This window comes from Tachyglossus aculeatus, chromosome 2, assembly GCF_015852505.1.
Source record: "Tachyglossus aculeatus isolate mTacAcu1 chromosome 2, mTacAcu1.pri, whole genome shotgun sequence".
Classification (NCBI taxonomy): Eukaryota; Metazoa; Chordata; class Mammalia; order Monotremata; family Tachyglossidae; genus Tachyglossus; species Tachyglossus aculeatus.
In genome coordinates this window covers 17,996,724-18,010,195 of record NC_052067.1, presented here as the reverse complement: position 1 = coordinate 18,010,195, position 13,472 = coordinate 17,996,724, and the positions used below count along the sequence as shown (strand labels likewise).

The window sequence follows — 13,472 nt, the reverse complement described above, 5'->3', positions numbered from 1 at the left end:
TGGTGACCTCGACGGCAGTCCTGAGGGCCCGCACGGCCCATCCCGGGGTCTGCGAGGGAAAGGGCGGGGAGAGAGGATGCCCCGCAAATGAAATGAAAAGCCCCTGAGGCAGCAGGGTAGGAGAGGGTGGGGGGCGAGGGGTGGGGAGGGGGATGAGGTGTGGGTGTCGTGGGGGGGGGGGGAGGCCCGGGCCTGCAGTCCCCTCAGACTCCCCCTGCAGCTCCCTCTCCTCCGTCCCCGCACTGGCCTGCCGAGCTGAGGCCGGCCCTAATTGGTATTTTAATCCAACGAGTCCTAAACAGGGCTGCAGAAACACATCTTACAACTCTGAGGCTGCCTCTCTGGTAAGATGGCGCCCCTGTAAGACCTGCCTCTTCTTAGTGATGAGGAAAAAGCCATAAATCCGTTGTTGTTTATGAAAATTTACAACTTTGCAATACAACTTTATGAGTTGTTCGGGTTTTCCATTGGCCGCTGTCGGTCATGTGGATGGTAACCGTGAACATGAACTTTTTTATAATTTCCCTTGCGAGAATAGAGCTGCATTCTTTTGCTCGGCTCCGTCCTGCTTCGGATCTCTGCTCTGAATCCCCCCATCGCGTTTGTTCTGGGCGGCGGAGCTCGGCATGGAGGCCGGAGCGAGCCGCATGCTGCAAGGCCGGGCCGGGGCGGCTCGGCCGGGCCGAGGGCGGAAGGTGGGGCACAGGGGATTCAAAGCGCTGGAGTGGCAGATTTTCAACTCGCAACCTGGCTAATTTCCTGCTTCTTCTGGCACCAAAAGGAAGGCGATTCGTCTCCGGGGCAGCCAAAGCGGCAGCTGTCAAAGTCGCCGGGACTCCTGGAAGCCAGAATCTGAAGGTGAGAAAACGTACAACACGAGCCGAGGTCAAGCAGCCCGCTGGGGAGGCGCTGGACCAGAGCCCGGGGCACCCAGAATCTGGGTTGGCATCTCCCGGGCACAGAGAGGACGCAAGGCACTGGCCACAGGCGGGCAAGCGCGGGCAGCTTTGCCCCGATTGTGGGCACCCACCGCCCACGGGAGGTGCCCGCGCCTGTCACCAAGCGAGCCGCCTGCAATTTGAACGAGGACCCGACCGATTTGCGAGCCAGGGCTTAATCCCCCGTTTCGATTTTAGGGGTTTGGGTTCGGTGTCCTTCCGTTTAATTCAGGCTCCTGACAGCAATTGAAAGAGACCATTCCCAGCACAGGGGCGGGGGGTAGGAGGGGGGGTGAGGGGGAAGAGAAGCAAGAAGAAACCGTTAGGCGCTTTATTGGGCTCCGAGCGGCAAGTTAATTTTCAAGTTAAATGATTTTCAAGGGTCGAGTAGGGTGGAAAAGCACACTTACGCATTCATACAGTGCCCCTTCCGCACACCGGCTTCTCGTTTCGCACAGTTTTCCAGGAGAGTGATGTCTGTAATAGTAAAATACAAGAAATAGTTGTGTTGGTGAATGGGTTTGGATCTGGTTGACTTTATTGATGGCTTCGATTTGGTTTTAATTAGGGATGGAGGGAGGTGCGGGTCCGTCGAAACTGTTCCCAGCTGCGGCTGGCTATTTTCGGAGGCGGGCAGCAGTTGACATTTTCGTCACCCCCTACTGTTTACGGTGTCGGGCTGGTTTGTACCTCGTTCTTGATTTTATACGGAAGATAAGTTCTTGCAGATCGCGCCGAGAAGATGTGTAGCTGTTAAAGGAGAGAAAACACTCACAGGAGGGAGGGAGGGATGGAAGGACAGATGAGGGCTGGTTGATGAGAAAAGGAAATTAGAGGCGGGCATGGATGGAGCGGGGATCGGTGTGTTTTCGTAACGTCTTGGCATCATAACGTGCGTTTCAGAGATTCTGGACTCTTTCCTGTTTCTGAGCTTGAGAGGGGAAAACGCTCCCCCAGAGGGATGGTTGCGGGGATTTTGCTCTTATAATATCTTGATATTCATTACAGTGATTAAGAATGAGCTGCGAGTGCTTTGAGCGTTAACACCGGTGTTGTTTGTGTTCTCTCGGCTGATAAAGAATTACATTTGCATTGCATTGCAGTGTCTGCTTGACTGCAACCGCAGTGAGTGTGGGATTATTTATTGCGGCGCCGCTTCGGGCTCACTGCTGCCACGCTGTGGCCGAGTGCGGTAGCAAAACTCGGACAGACAGGCAACATCAGGCAAACCAGGACGAAGCTGAGCTTCTGTGTGTGTGTGTGTGTGTGTGTGTGTGTGTGTGTGTGTGTGCGTGTGTGCGTGTGTGCTGTCCCCTTGGATAAATCACGATTTGGGGGTGGGGAGAGGGGAGTGGGGGGGGGGGGGCGGTGGATGGTCTACCAAAGAGCTTTAGCAAACCAGGTCATTTCTGGTCTCCCACCCCTCCCCAACAATTTTTTTTTTGTAGTGGGGAGATGGAGGGAAGGGTCACAAGAGCAGAAGTGACTCCCACCTTAGGAAACCGCTTGGGTAGGCTGAGAGCGCTGTCAAAGCCCACATTTAGGGGTTCCTCATCCGAGTTGAAGGTAAACAATGGTTGGGGGGCGGGGAGGGGGGAGAATACTGCTTGAAACGGAAACGGCGAGTGGCTGGCGAGCAGCGGGTCTGACCTGAGAAGGACTGGTGACTGGATGGAGACAGGATGGGGAAACAGGGGTTTCCTCCAGCGGAGGCGTGGAATCGGCCCCCCGCACCTGTGCCATTCACGGGTTCTGACTTATGGATCCAACTGGCCGGTAGCAGGAGGCCAGGACTCGGATTATTGGCCTGTGTGCGGGGAGAGAGGGAGTCGTGCCCTGCCCTGCCCCGCGGCGGAGCCCGGATCTGGACGCGGGCCCCCTTGGAGAGCAGTTCAAAGGTGAGTGTGTTGCTTTTCTGTGTTGCTTTGGGAGATGAGCTATGAACTAAGGTGGCGCCTGGCCATCTAAAGGAACCGCCTCTTGTGCCTCCTATATATTGTGCCAACGTCTGGTTGTTACCGTCGCCGCAGTTTCTTTATTTCCTTTTTTGTTTGTTTACATAGCGCCTAAAACTGGATTGGGCATAAAACTTGGTTGGCTGCCAATGTAACATGGTGCAGCCACGGAGAGCACGTCGCGTTTCAATTTTATTTTTTTCCGGTTTAGTCACTACGGAAACAAGGACGTAATGCTTTCCCTCTTACGCTGAGAAATCAGATTTCCATGTTGTCTAGGACGATCAGATCGAGAATTAAGGTCTAACCATTAAACAAAATAAAACAAACCAAAAAAAAAAAGAAGGCCAAAAACCCATCTCTCGCCCCACGGGGCTTGGAGATGAAAGGGAAAGCATAAACTATAAATATTTATAAACATCTCTAAATAGTTGTGCTCCTTCAGGGCCACGTTTCTGATTTTAACGTGATTCAAATAACTGGTATTTGATGGTCTCTCAAAACACCAACTCGACCCCAGAGTTTTCAACGTAATTTAAATGATATACCCGTCTATTGTTCCTTCATTTTTCATCTCTCTTTTCTGAAGTATGTTGGCAAATGCCAGGTTGCAATCTCTACTCTGTAGCTTCCATAGATTTGTTCAGAGAAAACTTTCCAGGACAGGGTTTGTTTTGAAAATATGCAGCCTATTTCAGTTACATCTCTTAAAGAGGTACCCGAACATACTGACATACACACACAGATACATATGGGTTTATAATGAAATCCACCCGCGTTTCCTTGCTGCCATTTTTTATAATGACAAAAATCGAAAGAAAAAGGGAGAAAGATTAAGAAAGTTCCTGCAAACTGACTAGAGGTAATCACAGTCCTCACTGAAACCGCTGACACCACCAGCATATTGCTGAGAGTTGCATACATTCGCCAGGCTTTTATAGATCTAATAAACACCCTCCGGAAATTCAACCAAATAGAATAAATAGGCTTTATCAGCCTCTCCCGAATCCAGGGTTTTAAAGCTAATTCCGGGGGGTTTACAAGCCCAGCAAACACAGTCATAAAAATGCCATTGGGACGATATCACATTTAAAAACGAGATGGATCCATCTGCTGTAAAACTCAAATATCTTGAAGAAACACCTCTAAGGAGAGGAAGGTAGAGTGGGAGAGCGAGGGAGAGAGAGAAGGAAGACTGGGAAACAGGGAGAGATACAGAGAGAGGGAAAGAGACAAGGAGAAAGAGGAGAGAGAAAGAGAGAGGGGGAGAGAGAGAGAGAGAAGGAGAGAGCGCAGTTCTGGATGGGGTCATTTACTTCATGTCTGAGGATTGCAAGGGATAGCAAGGCATTAAATGCAGCTTCTAGAATTTCTGGAACAAACTGTAACAACCCCATCTAGGGCTAAGGTCTCCACGTTTCCGCCGGGGAGCCGGGAAGCTCGGCCTGGCTCGAAGGGCCTCTTAAAGTGTTTCCTCTGGGAACATTCAGAAAATCAGGATTCGAGAGAATTGTTCCATGGGAGTTGGAAAAAGAGCAGAGCCGCCTGGCCTCTGGGACCCTTTCAAATAAGGGTCTTTTAAAAGAGAAAGCCTCTCACCTTTGAGTTCCAATTCCAGTTTAAAAATAGCTGAAAGGGGGAAAAGGAGAAGGGAAACGGGGGAAACTTTGCTAATGAGAGAAGCTGGAGAACTGGGAGTTTTCCCATAGACTCCGAAGCTTGGTAAGCACCTTATTGGCAATACCCCAGGGGTTGAGGGTCAAGGAAGGGGTGCAGGGATGAGTCGCCGTCTCTGGGCCTCCATTTCCTGCCTGGCCTCAGAGTCGGAGAAGGGTTAAAGGCGAGAGCAGCAAGGAGTTCCCGAGTGTCACCAGGCGGGCAGTAAGTGGCACAGGGGGAAGAAGGAATGAGTGGCACATGGCATTACCCAGAGAACCCGACCTGGGGCAGAGGGAAGGGGGAGTCGGCGCAGACATTTCTTAGAGTTTGCTATTATGACTCTCCTTGGCAGAAGAACTGGGCCTCTCCCTTTCCTCTTCCCAAACCCAGTCCTGATGGGCTTGCCCAAATTGGCCCGCTCTGAGGATAGAGGAAGGATGGGAAGATAAGCGCGGAAGGGCCGGAGGGAGCTTGCTGGTTCCAAGTTGCACTAGGGAGCAAAAAGATGGAGCCTCGCCGGTGCCCGGGGAAATGGAAAGGGGGTGGGGATAGCACTCTAGGGGAGGAGGTAAGGGCAGGACATCCAGGACCCGGTCTCCCCCTGGACGAGCCTAAGGAGGGAAATCGATCTTGTCTCCCAGGCGGCTGGGTGAGGGGCACTGCTCTGTAAAGGAAAGAGTGGGAGTGGGTTTGGAGAGGGCGGAGGGAGGAGAAGGATATCCGTCGCGATCCCAGAGCCCTCCCAGATGCAGATATGTCAGATTTCCAATTGAGGGGTTGGGGGGGGGGCTGAAAAGAGGAGAGAGGGGGAGAAAGAGGTGTGTGTGGAGGGAGAGAGAGGAGGAAGAAAAAGAGTTGCGTATGCGGGAGAGGGGGGAAGAGAGGTGTGTGTGCGGGGGAGAGGGGGAGAGAGAGTTGTGTGTGCGGGAGAGGGGGGGAAGAGAGAGAGAGGTGTGTGTGTGTGTGTGTGAGAGAGAGAGAGAGAGAGAGAGAGAGAGAGAGAGAGAGAGAGAGAGAGAGAGAGCAGGCAGGCCCAGCAGCCCGGCTTCCCCTTACCCCCTCTCCGCCAGGCTCCCCCAGCCTCCCCTTGACCTCCCTCCCCCCGGCCCCCGCCGCCCCCCACCGCCCCCCATCGCCCCCCCCCCCCCCCCCCCGCCCCCGTTCCCGGGCGCCCTGCGGCTGGCGTTCCGGGAAGAGCGCCGGGCAGGCGGGCGGGCGGGCGGGCGGGCGGTGCGTGCCCATCAATCTGCCGGGTGCGCGGGCTGGGGGTTGTTTGTAACTTTGCTGGCTCGGTCGCCGCGGGTCCCCGGGGAGCGGGCTCCGCCGCTCGCTCCCATTGGCCGCCGCCCCGTCAGCTGGTGCTATTTGCTGCTGTCGCTTTTGGCGCTCGGCCATCCAGAAACAAACCAGTTCGATGACTACTAATAGTTATAGCCAGATGTACTAATACACAACAAATCACAGTCCTAGAGAGGGGAGAGCAAATGAGTTCCTATTTTGTGAATCCCACTTTCCCTGGGAGCCTGCCTAATGGGCAGGACTCCTTCCTCGGGCAGATCCCCCTTTATCCAGCTGGATATGATGCTCTGAGGCATTTCCCAGCTTCTTATGGGGCATCGAGCCTCCAGGACAAGACATACACCTCACCTTGCTTTTACCAACAGTCCAACACGGTCATTGCCTGCAATCGGGCATCCTATGAGTACGGAGCCTCCTGTTTCTATTCGGAGAAGGACCTAAGTAACGCCTCTCCCTCCGGCAGTGGCAAGCAGAGAGGCCACGGGGATTACCTGCACTTTTCTCCAGAACAACAATACAAATCCGACAGCAGCGTGCAGAGCAAAATTTTAAATGACGAAGGCACCGACCGGAAGTACACGAGTCCTGTTTATCCCTGGATGCAGCGGATGAACTCCTGTGCTGGTAAGTCGAAAGAAAGAAAGAAAGAAGGAAAAAAAAGGAAAGAAAGAAAGAAAGAAAGAAAGAAAGAAAGAAAGAAAGAAAGAGGGAAAGAGGGAAAGAAAGAAAGAAAGAAAGAGGGAAAGAAAGAAAGAAAGAAAGAAAGAGAGAGAGAAAGAAAGAGAGAAAGAGAAAGGAAGAAACACGAAAAGAAAAAGAATAGGGAAAGAAAGAGAGAGAGAAAGAAACAGGAAAAGAAAAAGAAATAGGGAAAGAAATAGAGGGGGAAGGAAAGGAAAGAAAAGGAAAGGAAGAAAAGTTTCTTTGGATTTTTTAAAAAATTGGATCTAGTTCCGCATTCAGGCAATGTTTCTGTCCCTGAAACGTAACACCTTTGGGAGTGGAGTGTGGGTGGGAGTGGGGGTGCTATTTCCACTCTATTTTAGGCTAGCGACATGGGCAACTTGCAAGGAGCCTTAGGGGAAAAAATAAATACCCCACGCTGCACCCTGGTGTGACTTTTCTGAAGTTCCGGAGCCACCGTGGACTCCTTTTCCATATACACATCACTAATGATCTCCCTTTCTACCAAATATCTCTTTCCTTTTCACCCTCGAGCAGCCCAATCGGTCTCCTACTGGCTCCCCAGTACAGATCGAGGATCCAGATCTCTAGTTTCAAGCTTTTTTTCCTCTCCCCCCCCGCCCCCTTTCCCTCCCTTCCCCAACCCCTCCCCTCCCTGCTCACCGAATCGCCAACTTCTGAAATCCTGGGAGCCCCTTCTTTGCTCCTCGGGAAGGTTCCTTGCTCCAGGTGGAGTTCACACAAAAGGACCACTTTGGCATCATCACCATCACCACCATCATTAACGTTACCACCACCACTACCGTTATCACAATCATCATCACCACCACCATCATCATCATCATCATGCAAAACAATTTATTTCTTGGGAACTTCACAAAGCACATTGCCTCCTCTCACTTTCCCAGATCCATCCAGACAAGACCCCTATTGCAGTATACGAGCTGTTATGGATTTGCAAACTTAGTTATTGCGATTTAAAAAAGCAAACAAAGCATTTATTTTTAAGGGGAGAAAGGGGAAGCACTTCTGGAGTGCCAAGTAATTTCAGAGAAAGGAATAAAGTTCTTGGAGAGCTTGGAAATTTTTGAGACTTTAAATTTAGTTGTACTAGACTACTTGGGTCCAGAGAGCTATAGATCTGTTTTGTGGCTGGATTTATGGTGGTTCTATAGAGAGAGAGCAAGATCTCTCCCATTCACTCACTAACACCTCCAGTTGAACTGATTTCTTTCAGTGAACACAAACAGCCATTTTAGACTAGAATGTTTTCCCAGCGACACCCCTTTAATTTAGTCCTATTTCACCCCACCAGTTTAGAAAAAGCAGAAAGAGCCGGCTCTGCGGCTCTGCTAGAGGAGGCAGGAGAGTTCAGAGCGTTGCTGCCATTTCCTTCTGAAACTGCTGGGCCTTGTTCAATTCGATCATTTTGTCTTTGCTCCCACAGGTACGGTCTACGGCACCCATGGCAGAAGGGGAAGGCAAACTTATACGAGATATCAAACCTTAGAATTAGAAAAGGAATTTCACTTTAACAGATACTTGACCAGAAGACGACGGATTGAAATCGCCAACGCTCTCTGCCTTACTGAACGACAGATTAAAATATGGTTTCAAAACAGGCGGATGAAATGGAAAAAGGAAAACAAACTCATAAATTCCACACAGCCCAGCAGCGAAGAAACAGAGGAAAAGGCAGGGGAGTAGAATAACGCCTAATAAAAGTTCTCAGGCCTTCCCCCTTAATAGCGGTTTTTTTTTCTTGCGTTCATTCTGCTACACGTTTTCACAGTCTGTTGATTTCTAAAGCTTGAGGAGAGGCTGAATCTTTGCAATCAACTGTGAATTTTCTTAAGGGAAAAATAGAACTGCGTAATCTAGAGGTTTGTAGTGTACATAGTCACGTTTCCTAATTATAATGTTGCTGAAAGTCTTTCGGCAACGCCTCCCCTCCCCCCAGATTTTAAAGTATTTTGATTTGGACATCTCTGTCCGTTCGTATGTTTGGGTTCTGATGGCTGTAGTGCGGTAAAAGCAGCTGGGTGCAAAAAATTTGTATCTAGTCCCCTGGCACGTAGTGAAATACGAGGGATTTGGAGAAAAAAAAATCGGGGTTTCGACCCTTGCTGAATTCCTCTTAGGGTCGGGCAGTCGCCTCTGCTCATTGGGAGCTGGACGTCTCGTGGGCGCTACACACACTCACACACGCAAGTTTTCCTCCAGAAAACGTCAAAAATCCGCCTAACAGAGGAAAAGAAGGGGAGTTGGGGATTCCATCTCTTACTCTCCCCCAAAAAAAACCATTTCCAGGAATCTTCCACCCGAGTCAGACTGAGCGAGCCAGTACGTCGAGGAACAAAGAACCGCCGAGGGAGATCTCAAAGGGCCAGCCCCAAAGGAGTCCGCGCACCCGAAGAAAACCCACCTTCCTAACCAGCCGAGAAAACCTGCGCATTGAACTTTCCAGCCCCGGGAGATAGCCCGTCTTCGGGCGAGGTGACTCCTGGTCTCCCCGCTACAGCACCAGAGAAAAAATCTTTTCGGGAACAACGAGGGCAATTTGAATTCGGAAGTGCTCCAGCTTCCAAATTTCCCCGGCATGGAAGCGGCTCTCCGGCTCTACCGGGGCTACCCTCTTTTCTCCTCCGCTACCTTTGTTATCTACTTTCGCCTTTCCTAGCACAGGAAAATAAACAGATAACTAGAAGCTGCCACGAAATCATTCTATTAGAGTTCTCTTTTCATTTATTCCAATCTGTGCAATACAATATAAAAAAACCCCAAACCCAACAACAAACAAAACCAAACAAAAAACATCAGAATTAACAAACAAACCATCCAACCAACCCAAACCCAGGTCATCTAATGTCTAGCTCTCCCTGGCTCTGCTGTCCGTGTTGCGGGAGTCTGTGAAACAATACATAGGTATGCGTAAAAATCCTCGCCTCGGGGATGGTCCGCTCTTGGATCTGGAATTCTGGTCTCAATATCTTCCAAGCTCAATACTTAAACAATCCTCCTGGCAAGCTAATGACACGAAAACCATATTTCCTTGAAAGAAAAATCGACTTCGACCATAAAATTGTATGGAATTTGACCTCGCCTCGAAAAAATACTCCACAAAAGCTATCTTTAATAGGTGCCTGTCATTGAAAATCGGCAGGGCAGCGTCTCTTAAGCGCCAGCAAAAATGGGGCCGTAATTGTAGCCAGTGTGAGGAGGATTTATTTCTTCAATTGGTTAAATGGACACTACCCTACAGAATCAAGGTGATTTTTGTATTTTACAAAATTCTGATCCGCCAGGAGAATCGGGAGGGGAAAAAAATAGAGGGAAAGAAAGAAAAAAATAAAGTTATTGCAGATAAAAAAGTAAACATTTTTTTCCAGTCTTCTGTATTATTGCTGGTTTTGTGATCTGCGCTTGATAGCCCTTACAATTGGTACATACTAATGGAACTGCGAGGGAAATGTAATAATTTTGCTATAATGGGCTGTAACCTCAATTCGACCCCAGCCCTGCAGCCCCGGCTTGGAAGCGTGAAGATCTGACTTGTTTCCAGAGGGTGGCGCACGAGTCCGACTGAAAGGCAGGAGCTGAAGGCGGGGGCGCGCTTCGGGCGCGCGCGCCAGCCCTCCAGCATCCACCCAACTCCCCCATTAGTGCACGAGTTTACCTCTAGAGGTCATCAGGCAGGATTTACGACTGGACAACAAAAGCACGTGATTTGAAGTCGTACCCCATATTTGGGTGCCTACGTAGGAGGGAACCAAGTACATGTCCCAGTCATTTCCATAATTCATCATAAATTGTGCAAGGGTGCTATAGACGCACAAAACGACCAAGAGCCACAAATCAAGCACACATATCAAAAAACAAATGAGCTCTTATTTTGTAAACTCATTTTGCGGTCGCTATCCAAATGGCCCGGACTACCAGTTACATAATTATGGAGATCATAGTTCCGTGAGCGAGCAATACAGGGATTCAGCGAGCATGCATTCCAGCAGGTACGGCTACGGCTACAATGGCATGGATCTCAGCGTCGGGCGCTCAGCTTCCAGCCACTTTGGTGCCAATGAGAGAGCCCGCAGTTACCCATCCAATGCAACCTCTGCATCGACAGAGCCCAGGTATAACCAACCTGCAACGTCTTCGCACTCGCCTCCACCTGAACCTCTGCCCTGCACCGCCGTGGCCACTTCGCCTGTCAGCGAGAGTCATCACGGGGTGAAAAACTCCATAGCTAACTCCACTAGCACTTCGTCCAATTCCAGCAGCACTCACATAAGCAGAGAGGGAGTTGGCACATCGTCTGGGACTGAAGATGACACCCCAGCAAGCAGCGAGCAGGCGAGTGCTCAGAGCGACCAAAGCCCAGCTCAGCCATCACAGCCCCAGATCTACCCCTGGATGCGAAAACTGCACATAAGTCATGGTAAAGCGAAACCTGTTTTTCTTTCAAAGAGGAATGCGGTTGCAATGAGCTCGGTGTGGGTGTGCGTCTCTGTGTGTGTGTGTATCTGTATGTGCGTGTGTGTGTGTGTGTGTCTGTCTGTCTGTATGTCTCTTTTTCCTTTCTGCCTGGCTCTTCCTCTCTGCCTCTTCCTCCTTCTCCCCTTCTCCCTCTGTCTCTATCTGGAGATCTAGTCTGCACAAGAGCCCTGGGTTCGTAACTGGGGAAAATGAAAGCTTTGCAAAGCAAGTTCATGCGTAAAAAAATATATATCTCGCAATCCTCTTTCTAACGCCCCCCCACCCCCACCCGCCGCCAAATCACCACAGCTGAGGGGGCAGAGAGGTAGATATTAGAAATGGGGAATGTGAATGGATGCTTGTCACGACGGATAATTTATTAAGAGGGCTATACTGGGGAACGGCGTTACTAATTATAGCCAAAAAAAGGAGTTTAGGAAATAATAAGGGTGGGGGCTTTATTGGTTAGAAAGTCTGGAGGAGGGAAAAAGCGAGAGAGAGAGAAAGAGAGAGGGAGGGAGAGGGAGAGAGAGAGAAAGAAAGAAACTGAAGCAGGGGCAGTTTCGGTGGATTCATTCTACACTGTAACTTTAAGGAATGTTGACCAGGCGCCCACTTTCTCCCGCTGTAAGATAGCCATTCTTTGGTGGGTTCCAGGGCGTCGGAAAAGTAAATCGGATGCGGGCTGGACGACTCTGTTTCTGGTGTCCCAGCTCCCGAGGAAATAAAGACAGACAGAAAACAAGCGAGAGAAAAGACAGCCCCGTCCAGAGCTCAGCCTGGAGCACTAGATGTGCTGATTGTTCTCCAGACGAGATTCCAATTCTTATTGTTTTCTCGGAGAAAGGAAGGAGGGAGAAGATTTGAAGGGTGTGTGTGTGTGTGAGGGGGTAGAGAGAGATAGGAGAGAAGACTTGTTGAGCGTTTTTCCCAAATAAAAATCGACCCCTGTCCAACCGTTCCCTGGCTCTTAGATGCTTTCAGACACCCAGACCAAACCGCTGTTAAGTTTCTAAACCACTGACTTTTCTGTTGCAGACAACATAGGGGGGCCAGAAGGCAAAAGAGCTCGGACTGCTTACACCCGGTATCAGACCCTGGAGCTGGAAAAGGAATTTCACTTCAATAGATACCTGACCCGAAGAAGAAGGATTGAAATAGCACATGCTCTTTGCCTCTCAGAGAGACAAATTAAGATCTGGTTCCAAAACAGGAGAATGAAGTGGAAAAAAGATAATAAGCTCAAAAGCATGAGCATGGCCGCCGCGGGAGGGGCATTTCGTCCCTAATTGTTTGAGCGTTTAAAAGTACTGAGCAGTATTAGCTGAACCTGCGTATCGTGTCAGTACTAAGGTGACTTTCTAAACTTCCTTGTGTTACTTCTGTGAAGAAACCCTGTTCTTGTCGCCCCAATTCATCTTTTAATCATGAGCCTGTTTATTACCATTTATCGCCTGTATAAGTAGATCTGCTTTCTGTACATTTCTTTGTCTTGAATGGCTTTGTCTTGAAAAAAAAATAGATGTTTTAACTTATTTATATGAAGCGAGCCGTGTTACTTGAAGTAACTGTAACAAAAATGGAATGAAAAGAAAAAGAACAAAAAAACCCACCCTCGACCTCGTTTAGTGCCAATGTTGTGTGTTGCACTCAATTTGCTTAACTGTGCATGTGTGTGAAAGTGTTACTGTCTGAATAGCTCCAAGCTGTTAAAAATATTTTTATTCAAACTACCTATACTTCCTGTGTAATTAATGCTGTTGTAGCGGTGAATTGATGAGATACAACTTAACTTGTTAACCGTGTAGTGAATAGTGAATCTGTGACGAAAACTGTGACTTCAAGCAGTATGTCCTTGCTGTGCCTTTGTATGACTCTTTGCACGAACTCCTAGAAGTGGCTCTTATAAGCGCAGCTTCAGTGATGTATGTTTTTGTGAACAAAGTTACAAATATAGTCCAAGTCTGGCTGTTTAAGCAAACTGTGATCAGCTTTTTTTTGTATTTGTTTTTAAGAAAGAAAAACCTGACTGGAAACAAAAATAAACTTTGTATTGTAAGTTTTCGTGATCTGGTTTGTGCCAAATGGTGAGCGGTCCTTCCTCCTTAACTCTTTCACAGAGCTCTGGGAGTCTAGGGTTGCCTGGTTCATAAGATAGATACCTGAGCAGTTAGAACCCGATGCAAAGGAGACAAAACCCAGTTATCCGCCAGCAAGCCACGGACCTGAAACTTTGGCTCTAAGACCCTTCTGAGGCAAAGGTGGAAAATCTGCAATGCAGAACCCCCCGTCCACACAGCCTGTGATTCAATCCAATGTTAATGTACTGTTGGAAAAGAAGAGGAAAAAAAAAAGGACAGAAAAAAACCCCATATGCTTTGTTAGAATGCCCTCCAATCTCACCCAAATCTCCACTTCATTCTGAAATTACCTCTGTGGTTTCAACTTCCGAGAGACACTG

The 13,472-nt window shown here is 49.2% G+C and overlaps 2 protein-coding genes and 1 pseudogene across 2 annotated transcripts; 2 read left to right on the top strand and 1 right to left on the bottom strand.

Annotated features, from left to right (window-relative positions):
- Positions 1-413: 413 nt before the first annotated feature.
- Positions 414-4,600, bottom strand: LOC119944878 (annotated as a pseudogene).
- On the top strand, positions 2,763-13,033 carry HOXA5 (homeobox A5). The gene is made up of 3 exons (XM_038765991.1): positions 2,763-2,836; positions 8,846-10,973; positions 12,050-13,033. The coding sequence occupies exons 2-3, from the start codon at positions 10,415-10,417 to the stop codon at positions 12,298-12,300; spliced, it is 810 nt and encodes a 269-aa protein (XP_038621919.1). The 5' UTR covers positions 2,763-2,836; positions 8,846-10,414; the 3' UTR covers positions 12,301-13,033.
- Positions 5,890-8,853, top strand: HOXA6 (homeobox A6). The gene is made up of 2 exons (XM_038765992.1): positions 5,890-6,475; positions 7,983-8,853. The coding sequence occupies exons 1-2, from the start codon at positions 6,037-6,039 to the stop codon at positions 8,240-8,242; spliced, it is 699 nt and encodes a 232-aa protein (XP_038621920.1). The 5' UTR covers positions 5,890-6,036; the 3' UTR covers positions 8,243-8,853.
- Positions 13,034-13,472: the final 439 nt, after the last annotated feature.

What these genes read in the sequence shown, in the direction of transcription:
- HOXA5 (XM_038765991.1), top strand. Translation starts at nt 10,415, where the DNA reads ATGAGCTCTTATTTTGTAAACTCATTTTGCGGTCGCTATCCAAATGGC. An exon ending in AAAACTGCACATAAGTCATG is followed by an intron (nt 10,974 to 12,049) that starts GTAAAGCGAAAC and finishes TTTCTGTTGCAG; the next exon opens with ACAACATAGGGGGGCCAGAA.
- HOXA6 (XM_038765992.1), top strand. Translation starts at nt 6,037, where the DNA reads ATGAGTTCCTATTTTGTGAATCCCACTTTCCCTGGGAGCCTGCCTAAT. An exon ending in GCGGATGAACTCCTGTGCTG is followed by an intron (nt 6,476 to 7,982) that starts GTAAGTCGAAAG and finishes TTGCTCCCACAG; the next exon opens with GTACGGTCTACGGCACCCAT.